The sequence below is a fragment of the Parasteatoda tepidariorum genome, chromosome 6 (assembly GCF_982258835.1).
Source record: "Parasteatoda tepidariorum strain Cologne lab strain chromosome 6, Ptep-v5.0, whole genome shotgun sequence".
Classification (NCBI taxonomy): domain Eukaryota; kingdom Metazoa; phylum Arthropoda; class Arachnida; order Araneae; family Theridiidae; genus Parasteatoda; species Parasteatoda tepidariorum.
Window position 1 is genome coordinate 22,982,849 of NC_141760.1, and position 21,706 is coordinate 23,004,554.

General features: G+C 31.0%; 1 protein-coding gene across 2 annotated transcripts in view; it reads left to right on the forward strand.

The window, feature by feature from the left end:
• The window catches only part of LOC107456036 (protein SSUH2 homolog), a 37,175-nt gene extending 24,008 nt beyond the window's left edge, over positions 1-13,167 (forward strand). For both annotated transcript variants that reach the window (XM_087165547.1, XM_087165546.1), the window contains 6 exons: positions 1,216-1,403; positions 4,398-4,465; positions 5,130-5,222; positions 6,891-6,993; positions 9,548-9,652; positions 12,847-13,167. In XM_087165547.1, the coding sequence (XP_087021673.1) occupies positions 1,216-1,403; positions 4,398-4,465; positions 5,130-5,222; positions 6,891-6,993; positions 9,548-9,652; positions 12,847-12,990 (701 nt within the window). In that variant the 3' untranslated portion in view covers positions 12,991-13,167. The remainder of the gene's footprint in view (positions 1-1,215; positions 1,404-4,397; positions 4,466-5,129; positions 5,223-6,890; positions 6,994-9,547; positions 9,653-12,846) is intronic.
• The last annotated feature ends 8,539 nt before the right edge of the window (positions 13,168-21,706 follow it).

Here is a 21,706-nt window from a genome sequence, read left to right on the forward strand (position 1 = left end):
ACAGTTACAAACATGGATAGGGCATATCTAAAGATTGAGAATTACCTAACAACCCGTATCCGGGAATGACACCTTCTTCTATTTGAGGCACCTCCCGAATATGAACTGGCTTTTCATACGCATTTATAATAAAACATTTACTTACCTAAATTATCTTAATGTATGTAAGTAAGTTTAACGTTTTATCTAAGTTTAACGTTTTCTTGTAATTATTGTCAATGATTTCATTCAAGTTGAACAAAAGCAAGCTATTTTTCATAATTTAATGATTTGGTGTGTGGAGTCGACAATGTGAATCTTAATCTATGAAAAGGTTCTCCAACATAGAATCGAGTTAACATATCTTATATACTAGTAAGTTGGAATTGTAGTGGTAGACACGCTGCAGAATTCCCCCACCAGGTATTTATCTGTGATAGAATTAGAAGAACAGATACCACTAGTTAATTCATAGCCGTTTTTGTGAGAAGTCGGGATCTGTATTAAGATCACCGAAGTTTGAGTGCTGATTGGGAGAGCTGTATTAAGTTCACGGTCGCTCTTATGTTGCCATTAGCAGTTCAGAGTTTGCAGGCCGTCGTAGAGGGTGATCGAGACTCAGTAAAAACAGCATAATGAGGAAAATGTCGCAGTCACAAATAGTCAACTGTTCAATGTGGATCATCCATCGTAGTAGGCGTGTTCAAATTGAAGTGGGAGTTTCTGTTGCTGAAAGCGTATTCAATTCGAGGTGGGCGTTTCAGCCGAGGAAAGCGCGTTCAAATCACGTTGGCAGGTCACCAATGTGAGGCAAGTGCTATCAACAATGTAAACCTTAATCTAAAAAAAGGTTCACCGAGCTAGAATCGAGTTAATATGTCTTATATACTAGTGAATTTGAATGAAATAATTGTAGTAGTAGACACGCTACAGACTAACTTGTCTAGTTCGCCATGTTGAACATCAAATTATTAAATTACGATAAAAATGACATTTCTTGGCCTATTTGAATGCAGATTCTGACAATAATAGTAAGAAAACACAAAATTATCATAAAAATTAAAATAATTTAGTCAATTTATATTCAGAAGTTTGCTCCTAGGGGGCGCGTAAGGACAATTTCCGGAAATAAGTTGCTAGTTGCTACGCAATTTTCAGACCTTATGGTGTGCCTCACCTCCTCTTCTAGATTGTAACTATTGCATATAACACGTATTTTGCTTATTTTGTGTGCAGAACAGACCATAGATGGACCTAAAAATGGACCAGAGCCTGATATTTGGTGTATAACAGCTGAACCTCCAAGTCACTTCCAGGATTACAATGAGCCAATAATAATACCTCATACAGAACAGGTTAAAACATGTCATCAATGTGATGGTCGGGGAAAAGAAGACTGTTTGATTTGTGAAGGAGCTGGATGGGTAAGTGTTTTTTCGTGTCCTTTACATTCTATAACATATTCATGTTTGTTAAAGCGTTTTAACAATAAATGCAAATTTAAAGCATGCTTGTTTTATTTTACTTAGTCTCGCGATATCGGCTATATTTTGGCATTATTGCGATCTTTTTTTCTTCCCCAATACTGTAGTTTCTTGCAGTCCAGAGTTTTCTGAAATTTTCTTTCTCCAAGCAGGCATGTTCGACGTAAGATTTCGAAATATCGCACTTGGGAGCACTAACTTTTCCTTGCTTGGATTTACTTTTATTTGAAAAAAAAAAAAAGAAACTCATATCGAAAATAATCCACAGCTATAAAAAGTTAATTAAACAATAAAAATTATTAAACAATAAAAGTAATTAAACAAATAAACAATAAAATATTATGGTGTCCACACTGGGACTCTAAGCCAAGTTCTGTTGACAGATTAGCCCTTCCGGCTATAAAATACACTATTTACTAATAAGTATTTGGACACCCATGCAAATGACTATATCTGCGATCCTGAGATATGCCACGCCCTCTTAGTATGGATTGGGACCCACGGTCCCCATTCATGGTAAGCTCAACGAAGATGCCTACTGCACTATTTTGGATGACAATTTGCTTCTTACGTTGTGTCAGTTTTACGGGGTGGACCCCTGTTACTTCCAGGACGACAATGCCGGCTGTCATGCTGCGAGGGTCACCAAGGTTTGGTATGGTTGTAGGGGTTAATCGAATGGACTGGCCTGCCCAGAGATCAGACCTGAACTCTATCGAGAACCTCTGGGATGAGTTGGATCGCCGAATTAAGGGGTGTACTACCCGTCCGAAAATGGTAAAGGAACTTAAATGTCTTCTCCAAGTCGAGTGGAAAAAAATACCACTAGCCGTCACTCAAGAACTTGTGGAAAGCATGGCCCCAGAGGGTTCACGCTGTAATTGCTTCTCGTGGAGGCTCTACCAACTTTTGATTATGAATATAGTTTGTTTTCCTTTTCAATCACACGTGTCCAAATACTTATTGGTAGATAGTGTATACCCATTTGCAAAGATTTAAATGGCTTCCTTAGGTGAGCCTAGTTAGTGAGATAAAATTCTGGTTGCTTAACCTTATTTGGTGAAAGCAGTTAATAGAGATTTTTCTCACAGTTCGAATAGAGTATTCCACACTTTCAGTGTTCTTTTTTTTAATTTCTAAAATTTTTTTTTTTAAGTATTATGTTATTTAGGCTGGAGTGGAGCTGGACCAGCGGCCAAGTCCTGGGCTATATGGTAAAGGGTTTTCACAACCTAGGTACATGCTCAGGGCTTGGAGGAAAGAAAAAAAAAGTTCGAATAAAGTCTTATTTATGATTATTTGACTGTTTTATTTGAATATGGTAAAATAACAAGTAAATAAATTGTTATTTAACCATTTTTTCCAGGAAATTTCTAACAGTTTAGTAGAGTCGTTTCAGGGAGTCAGAACACTTGTAACAGAATTATTTGGAATATATCTTATAAATGCTTAACCTGTTTTTCGCTAATATTTGGAGGGTATCCGAAAATAAACTGATTCAGTTGCTCACCATGTTGCTAATATAGCCTATAAAAATATACTTGGAGCTTATCCAGGATTGGCTGTATTTATATTACAATAGGTTATCAATCAAAAATTTGCTGAAAAATATCACGTAGTAACTAAAATCTGTCACGCAAAATATAAACCAGATTTTTAACACTTATTTTAGAATTTGGAGTAGGAAATTTTTCAGATATATTTGCTTTTCTGTGGTTATCTATCCCTGTAAGTTAAAAGTTTTTTGAACATATTTGGTCTCGATATCTTTAAAAAGGTATTAAAATTTCAAATAGACATCTATAAACTGTGAGTTTATATATATTTTTCATGACGAAGGCAAGATTCAGTATTAGGTTTCTTTTGTGCTCAGTGCAATATAAACATGCTACAAACATTTAAAAATGCATGACAATGATTATGCGAGAATAACTTTTATGTTTCACTGTAAAAATCTCTTGTGAACTTTTCAAATTTCAGATAGTATATTTCCTTAAAGTGATAAAGTATGTAATCAAGAATAATTATTTTTTTAAAGTTCGCAAAGAATTTTAATATTTTTACTGCAAAGGAGGTTATGAAATCTTTTGAAATTATAATAGACGGAAAGAAATAAACTTTTAAAAAAAAAGAGAAATGAGTTACTTAATTTTTACCACAAAGCTTAATAATTTTAACATATATTAAATTAAAAATAATCTTTTCATTGAATGCTTTTAAAGCTTGATTTGCAAAGTATATTTAATGAAATTATTATTATAATATTAGAAAAAAAAGTTTAACAAAATTCAAGTTCGAATTCAAGTTTAATTATCTTAAATTTAAGTTTAATGTCTTAAAATTATTTTGAGTTGATTAATTATGCACGAAATTAAGGCCCGAAAGCATATACGCTTAAATAACTGAAAAAACGTCACCATAAGTTCAATGAGGTTACTTCATTTGAGATAGATTTAGGAAATTTTTAGCATATTTGCATGAAAACGGAAATTTTTTTAGCCCCTTCCTTCTCGCTCCCGTGAAAATGACGGGATGAGGTTTCGCCCTTTATTTCTCGCTCCCGTGAAATTTCCGGGCTGGAGTGTTCAGTAGTAACGTGCCAATAAGAATAAAACTAATTCATTTCTTTTGCCCGGAAAACATTTTATCTCTCATTTTACACACCAGATGGCAGTACTAGGATATTTTTAAGGTAATTTTAGACAGTTAGTTTATTTTAAACTAGATGTCAGCACTTATCAAATACATGTATTTGGCAAAATAGGCACTTTTATGACCGTTTTCTTAAAAATTAACTGATCGTTAAGGGGTTAATAAAACTTACAGAACAGACAATGATAGGACGAAAATGACCTTAGTTGCTTATGCTAGGAAGCCTTTTGCTGATAAGACAAATTTAATAAAATGAAATATTTCTATATTTTATTTATTTAGAGTTATTGCAAAATATGCTCTCCTACTACAGAAAACAGATGCACGTATTGCAGATCTGGTCGCGTGAGGTCAGTATTATTATTTCATATATCTAAGTTAGTTTTCAATTTAAGTGTTTCATGCGCAGGAGATGTCTTACAAGAAATGCTTTTAGATAAATGTTTAATTTTTAAATTTATTCTTAATATTAATTTTTAGGTTTATCAAAATTTGTGTGAAGGATTACGGCTTGTAATATTTTACGTCTAGTAATTCATGATTTTATTCTTGAGTATTCAAGATATTGGTAATAATAATAGTAAAAATGACACAAAAATACAGCATTTTTGGCTATAAATGAAGATAACAGAATTTTAAAATATATCACATTTAAGAGTTAAGTAATTTGCTAAAACTTGTAAATGTATAAAAGATCTACTAACACTTCATTTGCATTCATAGTTCTTGAGTATAGAAATTTTATGTACGATTTATGTCAATATTTTGAAAGTGACCTCTGGTCTCGTAAACCAAATTTTTATAGGAAAAAGATATTTTATTTACTGTATTTTTAGAAAAGCAATGGTTTCAGTTAATCAAAATAATTCTTTTTACCTAATCCTTATACTTTTCTTTATTTTTGACGATTGTCTTTTAAAAATGGTTAAAAATATTTATTATTTAATTATAAATTTATAAAAGTTTACTAATGAAGCATAAGCTGTGTGTTTAGTAGTTCTCTTTTTATTGCAGTTGTGATCCTTGTAATAAAACAGGAAGAATTAAATGTCGTACTTGTGAAGGATATAAGAAACTAAAGCATTACAAAGAACTAAAAGTCTCTTGGTAAGATTTAAAATTATTTCAGTTTAGAAAATATTCATTAATAAAGCTCCAAATAAAGAAAATAAATAAAAGAACAAGCATTTTAAATAGTTTTTGAAAATAATGTATGAAAATAAAATTATTATATTTTTAATAAAGTAACTAGCTTTTGTTCAAATTGTGGAAATGCTCATCCGATCTAATGCAAGGTAAAAATCTTTTAGGCATAATAACGCATGGGTAAAAAATTGTTTGATGAAATAAAGTGAATATTATTGATATCAAACATATATTCAGTATAAACGTTATCATGCGCAAGACCTTTTAAATAAGATTTTGCTCACCCAATTAGTTGCTGGCAAAAACTGTATTAATGTAATTTATTTTCAGTATATAAGTACAGAAGATTATTATTTTTGGTACAAGTACCTACCCCGCGATTTGATATAAACGAAAAATGTGAACAAACGATTTCATAATCAAATTGTTAAAGGTTTTTTTTTCATCTTCTTTTATTAAAACTCACATTTTTTAATTTAATTTTATATTAAAAATACTAAGGCATAGTTCTGATACAGTATTATTTTTATTCTGAAAGTGTTTTATACTTTTTTTAATATCGCTCATTTAAATATGTAAAGAACTTTTCTACTTTCTCGCTATATTTTTTTGCCTCGATCTCTTGTAAGTTGTCAGCTCTTTTATTTAAGGTTTTTCTTTTAATTATTCGTTTTTTTATACAATTAGAACTCTCTTAAAGAGTATTGCTCGATTAAACCTAAAATTCTGTTATATTCATATAAAGTTTAAATTATTTTAGCGATAGTTTACGTTTTAAATATTATTAATCATAAAAATGTAATAAATTTGTTTTGGGATTACTTGAAAGTTTTATAAGAGGCAATTTTTTTTTGTTATTTGTGCGCATTATGATCAATATAGTTACTTTTATTTTATTTCATAACAGTCGTTGAACAGCCGACCCAATTTTTTGGGTTTACGACTACTAACGTTCAACTCCGTAGCCTTGTAATTTTGAACACAATCCAGAAGACCAGGGAACGCCTGGATTAAGTATTGGGAAAAATTTGCCTTCGTGGGGGACTTTTGGAAGGAACTAACCCGCCTTTGCGTTACATGGATAGGAAAACAATGAAAACCTCCCACGGATAGCCTAGCGGCAAGGATACTCTAACCCATGATCCGTCTACTACTGAGGATATTTTACGTCAGCACTGTGGTCTGCGCAAGCCGGATGCGGAATTCGTGTCGATCAGCCATCGCTGGGATTCGAACTGGGTCCACATCATTGGAAGGCGAACGCTCTGTCCCCGGAGCCATCACTGCTCTAATATAGTTACTTGTCAAGTATAGCAATGTAGTGAAATCATAGCAATAATTGCCACATTATAATCATCAGAATTTATTTTTTTAACACTGTACTTATTGTTTTCACAAAATTTCCAGTTCGTAAGCATTCTTTACTTTTAGAAAACTTTCCTTAAAATGACTTTATAAGAAAATAATCTTTTGAGTATGATATAAAATAAATTCTGTGAATTTTTATATGAAGTTAAAATATTTGCACTATATTTGTGTTTTTATTTAATGCAACTAAATTTATTGCAAGCTATATAACTATATATAATTATTAACAGATCAAAATAACTATTTACGTTTTTATTTTAGGCAAACACATATTGATCACTTCGTACAGAATTCGACTAAAATACCAGTTGATCTATTACAAAACTCAGCTTGTAAAGAAATATTCCGTGAAGAACGACCAACGGTTTGTTCAAATAAACTCCTTTAATTAGTGTAGATAAAGTGAGCAGTTTTAAATAAATTTAAGCAACAGTTAAACATAAAAAAAGGTTCTTTTTTAAAAAAAATAATGTTGAAATTGTTATGAATTGAAGTAATATTAATATCTACTTTGCAAGTTTTATTTCTGCTTGACCGAATCTAATTTTTCTTTGTAATTCACTTTAAATCTTACAACAAAACATTGTAATTTTGATGTATTTGATGATATTCTTTCTAGTTGTTGATTGTTTATTTGTTTGTTTTTAAACTGAGATTTTATTCTGATTTATTGAAGAAATTATGGTTTGAAATTTGTTTTGGCAATTCTAGAACAAAAAATTTTCATTAGAAACCCCAATTGCCTGTTTGTTTACGGAAACACTAACTAAATGTTGTTTTGTCGTAATATTAAAAATATCTTTTTGTCGCCCTACTAATAAAAGTTAGCTTTTTATACAAATGCCAACCTTCTAAAATGTAAAATTATCGAGAAACATTTTATTTCATTTCAAAATCCGTGAAATGGTTCAATTTTATGAATGAGAAAATAATTGAAAGGAAAGTAGTGCTTAAAGGTACACCGAGAAAAACTCAGGTAAAATTACTGCATATATGGCAATGACTTTTCCAAAAAAAAAACAATAACAACATTCTTATTCTGGTAATAAAACCGAAAATATATGGTATTTTAACCCTTCATTTGGTAATAGTTTAGTGGAAATTATGGTTTTAAAAATCATAGTTCTTATTGCCACATATTTTATTCAAAAATAAAAAACTGATAAGCAAATTTTTCCAAATAAATGGTTTCTATGCCTTGCTCTAAAGTATTATCATAAAAATTACAAATTTTACTACATTTATCAAATTTCATCACGCATTGAAAAACCATGTTTTACTGTAAAATTTACCAAAATCATTACCAAAGTGATTTGGCATACTTTCGGTAGTTAGCACAATAATTCACGATAGGCTAAGTAACACGCATTCGTTTTCTTACTTAATCTTAGTCGCATTCTGGACGAAAAAATGTATAAAAATTTAACAATTTATCTTTAGTTGGTTAAATAATTAAAATTTAATATATCGTTTGATTTTTATTCTATGTATATTGTATTGTTTCAGATTATGTAATAAAATTTTTTCAAGGCACACTAACTCTCCTTATGAAACATACAGCATAGAGTATCAAAGTCGTTTAAAATTTGGTTAAAGAGTCAAATTAAGATCTATAATTCGCGATATTCATATAGCGTCGAACAAAGATCTATAATTCGTCGAACGTAAGAAGGCGATTTATGGCCAGATCTTGGTCACATTGATAACGATACTTCAGAACAATTATACATTGAGACGAAATCGTCTTCTAAAGAAGAGCCGAGTATTTCAATGCTACTTATCATTGAATATTTTCAATTAAAGCCATTTCAAAGAAGATAGAAAGGGGAAAAAGTCCAGCTCTTCGAATACGTAACTGACGCGGGAAACTGTACTGGGCTTTATGCTATACCAGGAAAACAACTTACAGAGTGAGCAACATACTCAGACTTAGCAAAACATTATTTGTACTAAGATCCAACGCATAAGAAGATAAGTGACAGCCATGAGGTACGTTACCTGTGAACCAGTTGTTGGACAGCTCTACATATACGGTTGGGTACACTACCTCCCACACCACCATTTTATTCTTTCTTTCGATGTCAAAATGTGTTAGCAGATTTAATCAACATGGATGATATAAATGTATCTTCAAAGAAATATCTTAATTAATAGTATCGTACTGTTAATAAATAGTGCAAAAAGGCAGAGCAAACCAGCAATAACTAAAAAGAGAAAACCTTTCTCCTTCTCCCCAACCCCAGTACTGGTTTAGGGAGGGGAGGGCGAAAATCCGTCCCAAGAAATAATTCCTAGATGCTGTTTTTTTCTTTTTTACATACGGATCACACCAGATCTTAGAGGATTGATTTACACTATGCCTATGGATGCTAGCCTTCTTCCCCTATGTGTATTCTTTGGCCATATCTAGCAGTTAAAAACGGTTTAGTTACTCGATTTTGTTAAAAGTACAATGTATGGGGGAAAACACTAAATGTAAAGTTGAGAAGCATTAGTGGTTTTCTTGAAATGTACCTTGTGTACATACAATGCACAAAATAAAAAAAAAGAAAACATGGCCTACTTTTGATCAGGTGATCTGATTTTCAAGTACTAAAATACAATATTAATAGTTCGAAAAACATACCTTAAATTTGTTAATAAATAAGTGCATCAGAAAAAATATCTTCTTTAATAAATATAACTTTTCTTTATCTTCAATTTGGAATTTTTCACCCTCAAAATAAAACTTCAATCTTCACATCAACATATTCAGAAAATGATACTCCCGGCAATTTTAAAACTTGTTTGTTCAAAGATGGTTTTGTCCTCACTGTAGAAAAAAAATATTTGTATTTTTTACTAATTTTTTAAATTTAATTTAAGAGCAATAGAAAATTGCTTTGTAAAAATTAACTATTCTTTATTTGAACTACCAGGTTCCTCCAGTAGAAAATTTCCCATTCATAATCAAGGAAGCTTCTCTTCAACTTATTGAAAAGCACAAAAAGATTTTATCGAAAGGAGAGGTCATCCGCCTGCAGGTAAGCATTATTTTTCTGCATACTATATACAAGATGGTTAGATACTAAAATTACTTGAGAAAAAAAATACACAAACATTTCATTTCTAGCCTGACATGAATTTGATTTTGATACACAATAACACATGAAAAAAGAAATAAGTAAAGTTATGTTGTTTGCATTACACAGTTTATATTAGTTTTAATTCTGTTTGCATTATTATTTACACAGCTTATCCTAACAGAAAGAAAACTAGCCGTTTATATCACAGGAAAGAGATAACAACAACTCTGGAACATAACGAAACTTTGCAACATTGCATGAAAAATATTAAATTTTGCGAAAGAAAATATTCGCAGAAATATATTAAAATAAATATAACTATATATTAATAAATATAACTATATATTAATAAATATAACTATATAATATGTTGTTGTTGTTTCTAATGGCACTTGCCGCACTAGCACTTGCTTGGTGAAACCGAGCAAATTTATGGCAGAGGGTGCGTTTCTTGCTTTTCAGTGATTCCATCTATGGCCAAGAATTCGTTTTCAGCCACACACACGTCACACCCGTTTATAGAGCGGACCCATTCATACATTCATTCATTCATCCACAGATCGAAATTTTTGATCTGGATCAGAAAACGATCAATCTCCAATCCAGTACAGCCAGAGGTATTGATATGTTATGGGAACATGGAGGACTTTGAGACTCGACAGATTTAACATGCATCAGTCACCATTTACTACACGGGGAGTCTTCGGCAGGCCGGGTTCGAACCCATGAATTCTTGGACATGGGTTCACCGCCCTACCGACCAGGCTATCCCGGCCCACTATATAATATAACTAATATAAATGAGCATTAAATAAATATTAATGTGCAGTTATTACATGTAAAAGCAGCTTGCTTTATCTATTCTATTTGTCCTACTCGTTATTGCGTGTCAAAATTTTTATTCACTATTATTTCGTTCTGTATTATTTTCAGAACTCGCGATACTAATGAAATACTTCATGCTTTTATAGTTTTTGTTAATAAAAAAAGTAGCAACTTCTAGTTCACAAATTTTCCGTGATGATTATTTTTCACACTCTGTAGATTTATTTTTTTATGAAAAATTAATATACTTTATATTTAATTATTTGCATGAAATAAGGGGATAAAGGGGCTAAGATAATGAAATTAATGGAAAAAAATAAATTATAATTCTGGTATTGAAAACCAAAGTATACGGTATTTAAACCATTCATTTAGTACTTTTTCCGTTCATATGGTAACGGTTTCCCAGAAATTCTGGTTTTGAAAATAATAGTTTTAATTACCTTACGTTTAGTAAAAATACAAAACTTTAAGGTAAATATAACTGACCAAATGGTTTTTATGCGATGCATTTAGGTATCATAATGAAATTACCAAAGTTTATCCCAGATTAAGAAATTATATCTTATTGTTGGTTTTTCCAAAATCATTACTTAAGCACTTCGGTTAAAATTATCGATAATTTTTGGTGTTCCCGAAGAGTCAGAAGAACGATAAATTTTACCTTGCTCTGGTAGTTTTAAACATCCTTTTTATTTTTTCAGAGTAGGGATAACGTTTGAATCAAATACTTCAAAGAATCTTGAATTCCATATAATTATGAAAATTTTAATTCATGCAATATATTATTTCAGTATTTGGTGTCACCACAATTTAAAGTAGTTTATTCCCTTATAAACTCATATAAGAAACAAAGAAATATGTAAGAAAATTAAAAAAATTACTTGATAAGACACATCTTTCTCCTGCGCTAATTATGAAGTATAGATAATGCAAAACTATGGAGCAGTTAGCTTGCTAAAATGAATTCTTCGCATTTTACCTCTCATTTCTGCGCAATTTTTAATAGCTTAGTCTGTTTTAGCTTTTTATCGCCAACGCTAGAAAACAATTTTTATTTACTAATTTGTAATCATGTATGTTTAAGAGTTCATATTTATGATTGTTCATCCTCTTGATATTTCAGTCGGTTGTTGCAAAATTGAAAAAGAAAATTTCATCGGTTTTTTCACAATAAAGGCATCATTGCTTTATATAATAAAATAGCATTTAGACTACTTCGCGTTTCCTTTTTGTACTATTTCTATGTAGTTTAAATTTTTTTTTAGTATGTTTACTATATTTCATACAGGATATCGATTTGTGCGATTCCTGAAAGACAATCCACCGCATACTGTTTGCTTTATAATCATCATTCATAATATAAATTTATTGCAACTTTGCTAAACATGAAATAAGAAAATGACCATTATTGTCGCATTAAATTATAATTTTATTTCATAATTTTATAACCGGCGTTGAACAGCCAACCCAATTTTTGGGTTTACGACTACAAATGTGCAACTCAGTATCCTTGTAATTTTGACTTTTTGATGGAAAAAAAACCTCATCTGCCTTACATGGAGAGGAAAACCACGAAAATCACTCACTGTCAGCCTGTCGGTAAGGGGACTTCAACCCATGATCCGTCTACCACTGAGTATATTTCACGTCAGCACTGTGGTAGGTGCAAGTCGGATGCGGATTCGTATCGACTAGCCGTTGCTGGGACTTGAACCCGGTTATTTGAAGGCAAACGCTCTTTCCCCTGAGCCATCGCGACTCTCAATTATAATTTGGAATCTTCAAGATTTCAAATTAACATTATAAACGAGGAAGAAACGAAAACGTTTTCAAATTCTGTCGTATCAGTAGCGAGGGAGGCAAATTTTTTTTATTTAAATTTTTCTTTAAGACTGTTCATGAAGAGAAGGTGAAAAACACAATCAATATTTTCCAAAAATCGAACTGGTTTTGATGCTTTAGTTCCGCCATCTTTAATAGTGATAGTTCCGATAAGGAATCGTTATTTTTAATTTGCGACCCTTGTGAATACAGTTTTTGACTCGTGAAGGGTTGAGAATTTTTGCGAAGGTTTTTGAGAAGGTTTTTCGGAGCATAATATTAAGGGTGGTGGCTACGGTACAACTTGCGTACCAAGCATAATAAATATCAAAGTATCAGGTTGAGTCTTTGATTAATCGCATTATTATATTGAGTAAAAAAATATTTTTTTGATAATGTTCGTGATGTATATTTAACTCAAAAACAAGCGAATTAAATTTATTTCTTTTAAAAAATTCTCATTTTACTTACAATTTATTTATTAAAAATCTGTTTTGTTTCAGAGGCACACTTTACGGGCTGTTCCCATTACAAGAGTGAACTGTGAATACAAGGATGAAGAATTAGAATTTTATGTGTTCGGCTTGGAAAATAGCGTGTATTTTATAAATAGTTTATCGAAATCATCGAGTTGTTGCATCAGCTAAAGAGCAAACTGATCGGTGCTTTTTTTAAAAGTATTTGAGTGAATTTATGAAAATTGATGATTTTACTCAAAATGTAATTTTATTGCATCTTTCTTACTGAATATAGAACAGTGTATGTATTTATTTAATAAGTTCTATATTTTATTACTTAATAAAAAAATGCTTTGATTATTGTCATTACGTGGTGTGGTATATCACTTTAATTTGTGCTCTTTTAAAAAAAATAACTATTTAATTCATGGAATTATTCTCAATTATGTGAGAGGTCTATGAAGGTTACGGTTCCTGAAAAATTGCAAATGGAGAGAAAAATAATTTGCTTTTAGGTTCCTCAAAATTTATCATATGACTCATCACTAAAAGGAAGAGTATCAGAAGGAGAAATTATTTAAAGGTAGGGACTAGCGCCATTATTTCTGAAACTCTAACTGCTCATGAAACACACCATACCATTTAAACACAACAAGAAGAGAAGGTTAGGGTTTTTGAAGACATTGCTCGGCGTTCATATTGGTGAAAAGAATACATACCGAGAGAAAAATATTGAATCGAGTATATTGAATATTGAATCCAAAGACATCGACCTAGAGGGAAAGAAGATAGTTAGGTTCAATACACAATAGTTAGGTTCAACACTGTTTTACAAAATTTCTTTTAGATGTGAATCTTAGAGGACTCGGGGCCCATCATGACAATGCATGTCCTTAATCGGCAATTGGTGTCCTTGAACAAAAACATATCAAAGTAAAAGAGAGTTTACACCGTAAAAAAAATCCTGAAATATATATGAATTCATGGAGCAGTTACGATGCAGGTAGTTTTCAAAAATCGTTTCTTAATATCTTCTATCCGAAGGAATCTCAAAACAGAATCGGGTTGACATGACTTATATACAAGTGAATTAAAATTTAATAGTTGTAGTGGTAACCAAGCTGTGTAACTCATCTAACCAGAATTTTATTTGTGATAGAATTCGATGAATGGATTCCTCTAGTTCATGGGTCGCCAAACTTTTTTCATCATCGACCCCTATATAATTTTTCGAAGTCTCCATCGACCCCCATAAAAGTAGTTCTCCGTTAATTAAGATAAAACTCTATTAGATACTGTGTTTGTACATTTATTTTATGATTTAAACATTTATTAAAGTAATTGTACATAGTGTAACAATAGTTTTATGAAAAATATATTAATGTTGAAATTTAAATACCTTAATATTTATTAAATAATAAGTAAATAGAAATAATAAGTAAAGTAACTACAGATTTATTGCTTCTTGACCAATGAGATGAGTGTGCCTGATTTTTTTTTGCAAGGTTCGCTATATTGGGTTCAAAATTGGTCAATTTTAATTTTAAATCCCCTCGTAACTCCACATTAAATTTATTTCTGTACTTAGTTAAGATTGAATTTATGTGACTGAAACCGGCTTCAACCATATAGGAACTTGGAAAAGCTAGCATAAAAAGGCTGAGCTATTTCATAAAATTCTACGAATTTTTGCATTATATTTATATTTGTTCAAAATTTACTTATTGTTAAACTTTTAAAAAGCGTCTTTGATTCAAGATCCGATAATAATTCAGCAAACTCATCTTGCAGGTTGATGTCCACGTTTTTGATGATGCGTTTATTAATTTATGTTCCATAAAGAAACTGATATTGAGTCAATTATAAAAAAAAATCGCAAATTTTACATACTCAATTAGATATTTGGGATTTACGTATTAAGAACTGTTTTTTCTTCGACCCCCTGGCTCAGATGGACCCCCACTTTTGTTAAATAGACCCCTGGGGGTCTATATAGACCACTTTGGCGACCTCTGCTAGTTGATACATTGCTATGTCTTATATTTGCCTTCACAAATGACACTAATATAAAAGTGTGTTATCCACTTACGGGTTTAAGTTAAAATGTTATTATTCTTTTTAATGATTATAAGAATAAAACTTTGAGAAACTTTGAGAAGTGGTAATTTTCAGATTTTTTTTTAACCTTTTTTTTTAAAAGAAATATTTTGTAATATCGCTGGAGTAATTCTGAAAATTAACTTTAATAAATATATTCTCTCTAGTCCATAAATATGTATTAAGGGTCTAAAAGAATATTTCCATAATTGCGCTTCGTAAAGCTACATTTTTAAAATGCTTGAAAATTAAAATTGCTCTTGCCTAACATTTTTTTAAAAAAAATAATAAGTAAAAATTACGAAAAAAAAACAGAAACGTACAGCACTATCTTCAAGAGAAAAAAAAGTATAGACAGAACTAAAGGTGTATGGTAAAATTTATCGTGTTTCTGGCCCATTGTTATCAACAAAAAGTGAAGTAATTTTTAATGATGCACTTTGGCTATGTTTCTGGTAAAATTAATTATAAAATATGGTTTAATAATAAGTGATAAAATTAGGTTAATGTGGTAAAATTTGGCAATTTTTCATGATACGTTAGAGCATAACATGAAATCCATTTATTTGATTAAATTTAATTTTCAATTTTATATTTTAAACTAAATGTCTGTTATTAAGAATTATAATTTTTAAACTCGGAATTTCGTTACCATATTATTAAATTCTTTACAAAATAAATGGTTCAAATACCGTATATTTTCGATTTTTTTTATCAGTATTATGTTTTTTTTAAATCAGAAATATCACTGCTATTCTTCTCTGTGTAAGAAAATAATTACAAATTCTTTTATTTTTTTTAAAGTGATTTCTAAGCAAGGTACGTGAAAAATTCAAGGAAAGGTAACTTACTGTTCGTTTTATCGTTAATAAGAGACGAAAATTGAGGCTAATATGAAAATAAAAATTTATGATAATGTGAGACGGAAATTAAAGATTATGTTGGGCAATCACCTGAAGATTTATTTTAAATCCTTGAGTTCTTCTTTTATGCCTTACTTGCATATTGAATCTCATATTATATACTTTTACCTTTAAACAGTTTCTCCTATAAGTCCCAAAAATTTAATAATATTTGACTTAGGCGGCATTAAACATATTTCAAGTTTTTTTTTTCTTAAACCAAATTTTTTTTCTGATGTAAGCTTAAGCATTTCAAATTGCTTACCTCAGTTATTATTTAAGTGTTTTACAAGAAAAGTTTGGCCATTATAGCCTGGCTGGCAGGGAGCTGGACTCACATTTGTGAGAACGGAAGTTCGAATCCAGCCAGCTGAAGATTTGTGTAGTAAATGGTGACTGGTGCACTTTAAATCTGCCGGGTTATAAAGTCCTCTATGTTCCTATAACAAATTAATACTTCTGAAGGTACTGAATTGTACATTGATCGTTCGCTGGTTAAGGTCGAAATTACGATCTGTGCACGAATTCCGATAAATGTGTGGGTACACAATATAAACGGTTGTGACGGGGGGTTCATTTTCTTTTATGGTAATTAGATTTCATACTGATTTGAAATAGTTTCCTCTATATTTTATAACCAGGAGTTCACTATATCCATTCCGCAAACAATTTTAACTAATGGTTCCAAACAAACTGCTTCTTTTTATTTTACATTATTTAAATAAATGACCAATAAAATGAAATGCGAAATTGACTGAAAAATAATACGTAGTAACAAAAAATGTGTTAACTTGCTTTTATTTCTTATTACTCTTCGTCTTGTGTGCAAAAAATAATAGATTAGTTATCTTTGCTGATGCAGGGAAAAATTTGTCCATGCATCTGTCTGGGTTGGCTTTTGTTTAGGGATGGAAAAGTGATATAAAAGAAGCAAACAAGAAAAAAGGCTTTTGTCTAGATTCCACCCAATAGATGATTTTAAAAATCATTACAAGTATTCATTTTGAAGTAGACATTTTAAAATTATTAAAAAAAAGAAATCAGTCTTAGACAGAAAAAAGTTCATAATATCCAACTGTCTCACTTTTTTAGTTCACTATATCCACAAAAAATAACATTATACTTGGCACGGGACTATGCCATATTATATATATGCTACAGTTAAAGTATATAATGCAGTTATTTCATAGAATACCTAGTTATTCCATGAAATAACTGATCGTGACCGTTAAAGTGTGTAATATGTTATTAATTTGACACTTTAACTAGTTATTCTATGAAATAACTAGGTATTCTATAAATTAATTAATGAGAGACAGTTAAAGTGTAAAATAAACAATTGATCTAAAATGAAATAACTGGGTATTCTGTAAATAAACTAATGATAGACAATTAAAATGAAAGAGAAGCAATTTATCTAATTATGCTGCGTATAAATGGTATTTATGGAAACGTACCATAAAATCATTTGTTACAACAAGGATTACTAAAATGACACTTGGAATTACAAAGAACATTATTTCTAAAAAAAAACATTTTTTGTTGACACACTGGGTTTTACACGAACATTTTTTAAATCCCTGTATAGATTTTAAATCCCTTAATAGATTACTTTACACTTTAACGGGCTGCAGATCGTTATTCTATGAAATAACTAGTTAAACCATGAAATACAAGAGAGTTTTACACTTTAACGGACACGATCAGTTATTTCATGGAATAATTAGGTATTCTATAAAATAACGGATTTCATACTTTAACGGTAACATATATATATATATATATTTTGGTAGGCTTGTTTATACAACTAAGAGATGATGTCTATCTAAATTTCGCGCTTCTCGTATAAGTTTGGCGCTAGTAGTGCCACTGTGAACATGCAAATCAAGGTTTCTTTAAATACGTGTTCTGTATAGTTCGTTATTTTTCATTTTTCGTTAAATTTTGACATAGCGAGGTTTTGTTAGTCAAGAAAGACGAAAAAGCCATTACCAACAGCTCACTGACTGCTCACGTGATCGTGTAGTTAATTTTCTTACTGTATATATATATATATATATTTATATATATATATATATATATATATATATATATATGTCACGGCGAAAGACCGAAATCAGTGGTTGTTGACTTTCACCGGTGAATGTCGACAAACACCAAATACGTCGGTGAAAGATCGAATATTTCATTACATTCTTGTACATTCGGACCCTCACCGGAGTATGTCGACAATCACAGATATGCTTTAGTGAATGTCCGAAATATTTATTACATTCGACTTGATATGAATTTATTCGTGGATATAATTACATTTATTCGATATTTTAACCCTACACTGATGTTTTTTTAAGGTTAAGTGCCACTGCCCGGTATACATTTGCCAGGTATACCCTACACTGATGTTTTTTTAAGGTTAAATGCCATTGCCTGGTTCATTGTTGCCCGATACTCCAAACACTGATGTTTCTTCTAATCTATCGTCAGTAAGTATTAAAATATAGAATAAAAATAAATATATCAAATAAATATAATGATATTAACGAATAAATTAATATAAAATTGGATGTAACAAATATTTCAGACATTCACTGGTGAGAGTCAGAACTAAGGGTATTTAGCAAATATTTCGGATATACACCAAGCGACTACGTGAATGTCGACATTCTCCAGATTTCGGTGTTTCACCGTAACACACACACACACACACACACACACACACACACACACACACACACACACACACACACACACACACACACACACACACACACACACACACACACACACACACACATATATATATATATATATATACAGTGGTGGCCAAAAGTCTGGACACTTTTTGAAAGTTTCATGTTTTTCAACTTTGTGTGCTTTGATATATAAACAAACGTTTATATATCAAATTGAAGGTAATTTAATGTAGAATTTGATAGCAGAAACAAAATTAAAATAACTGTATTAGGAAAAAAGTTATGCTCATTTTAGTAGAACAAACAGACACAAATCGTTTTGAATAGGGACGTATTTTGTAATAAAAGCGTATTAGCCAATCACAAACACTGTTCTTAATACCAATCAAATGTCTGTAACTATAGTTTAGGTTATATGCATGGTAAAAGAGTTATTGTAGTGGAAATATTTTGTGGAATGATGAATACTAGTACAATTAAGTAGAGTATTGCTGTTTTTGAATATTTAAAAGTCCTTTTTTTTAATTAAACTAATTTTAAACAATGTCATCAACAAGAAGAACTAATTGGACATCTACAAAAAGAAGCCGAATTGTCATATTGAGAGAAAATGGCCTCTCTTATGCTGAAATTGCAGGCCAAGTTATTAGTTCAGTGACTCGTTCTGGAGTACGAAAGTTCTGTTTACGTTATGAAAAAATGAAATCAGTGGAAAATAAAGCCAAATCAGGCCGAAAAAAATGCACAAGTGCTACTGCCGATAGAAAAATTAAACGGCTATGCCTTCAAGATAGAAAAATTTCATCAGATGCCATTAGATGTGAAATGAATGCAGCGGGTACTGCAGTAAGTTCAAGAACAATAAGAAGAAGGTTATCAGGATTTAGACTACAAGCTAGAACTCCAAGGAAAAAACCATATTTAAATCAAAAGCAACGCGAAAAACGAGTTAAGTGGGCAAAGGAACACTTTAAATGGTCAGGATATCAATGGAAGCAAGTAATCTGGAGCGATGAGAGTAAAATATCGCTATTTGGTAGTGATGGTAGAAAATACGTGAGACGTAGAGTAGATGAAGCACTTCATCCTGATTGCATTGAAGCAACTACAAAAAACCCAACAAATGTTATCATTTGGGCATGTATGTCTGCAGATGGTGTGGGCTGAATTCAAGTGATTGATGGCATCCTGAATGCCAAAAAATACATCGAAACTGTCCTGAAACCAAAATTGATACCTTCCATCAGGGATCTCTTCCCCAACAACGCACCATTTATTTTTAAGCCAGATTCAGCTCCATGCCACACAGCAAAAGTATGCAAAGCATGGTTTCAAAATAAAGGCATAGATATGTTACCATGGCCAGGAAACTGCCCTGATCTCAATCTAATTAAAAATTTGTGGCGACGCTTGAAAATTCTTGTACGAAAAAGACGCCCATCCAATAAAAGACAACTTATTGCAGCTATAATTGATTCTTGGCACCATGTGATTAGGAAAGATGAACTCCAAACACTCGTTCACTCGATGAAAAGACGCTGTGTAGCTGTCTTAAAAAATAAGGGTTATCCTACTAAGTATTGATTGTGTAAGCACTACTTTAAAAAAATGCAAATCTAAGATAGATCTTACTATTAGTCGCATAATTTTTTTTTGTAATACAGATATTGTAATACTGTATTTATTATTAAATTCTACATTAAATTACCTTCAATTTGATATACAAACGTTTCTATTTAAGTGAAAATTAATATATTCTACAAGCACACAAAGTTGAGAAACATGAAACTTTAAAGAGTGCCCACACTTTTGGCCACCATATATATATATATATATATATATATATATATATATATATATATATATATATATATATATATATATATATATATATATATATATATATATATATATATATATATATATATATATATATATATATATATATATATATACTGAAGAGCCAAAAAAATTGATATACCTGCCTAATATCGTGTAGGGAAACCCGTATCGAAAGCCCATATCGATGATGTTTCGTTGAATGGTTCGCACGCTGACACTTGTTGATGGCCCAGCATTGAAATCTGCTGCAATTTGTGGAAGGGTTGCACGTCTGTCACGTTTAATGATTCTCATCAATCGTAGTTGATCCCGTTCTTGCATGATCTTTTTCCGACCGCAGCGATGTCGCAGATTTGATATTTTACTGGATTTCCGATTCTCACGGTATACTCGTGAAATGGTCGTACGTGAAGATCCAAATTCCATTGCTATCTCGGAGATGCTATGTCTCATGTCCCGTGCTCCGACTATAATATCACGTTCAAACTCACTTAAATTTGTGTAACCTGGCATTGTAGCAGCAGTAACCGATCTAAGAACTGTGCTGGACACTCGTTGTCTTATATGCGCGTTGCCGATCGCAGCGCTGTACTTTGATTTATATATATATATATTTCAAAGTTCAGGTCAAAATTACGATCCGTGGATGAATGAATAATGAAGTATGAACGGCTCCTCCATGTAAAACGGTCTCTGACTCGTGTCTTGAAATCGTATTCTTGATCATAGATGGCGCCACAGCAAAACAAGAAACCCACCCTCTGTCTTAAAAAATCGCTATGGTTTCTAATAGCAGGTTTGCTCGTAAGTAGCATAAGTACAACATGACATACTTGAGATTTAAAACACTTACAACGAAATTGAAATTTCAGATCACAGAATAATTGAGCATACACTTCTATAATTTATTTATTCTGTAATCATCACGAGAAATTTTGTTTCAATTCTTTTAAATAAGAGTTATATGTAATGGTTTTTAATCATTTTCTGACAGGAACTTGTAATTCAAATTGCTCAAATGCAAACTTAAAACTCCCGAAGTCATGATATTTAATGGAAGACATTTGGCCTCAAACGTGTTTTAAAATGTTTATATCTCACGATATAAAGAAATTTTGAAACTTTTCACTAATTAATAAATTTGAGAGTATTTTATATAGACCTTTACTTTTTTTCAAAAAAAAAACTACTAAAAGTTAACAAAAATAATCTCAAAAACCTTTAAATTACGCTCATAACTATAATATGGATATTAATAAATTTTTGTTGTTTCAGAAAAAAGATTTTTATAAGGTTTATTAGAGATTTTGCATAATAAATTTTGCGTAAGAAAATTTCTTAAAGTTTCTTTTTCTTATTATTGAAACGTTA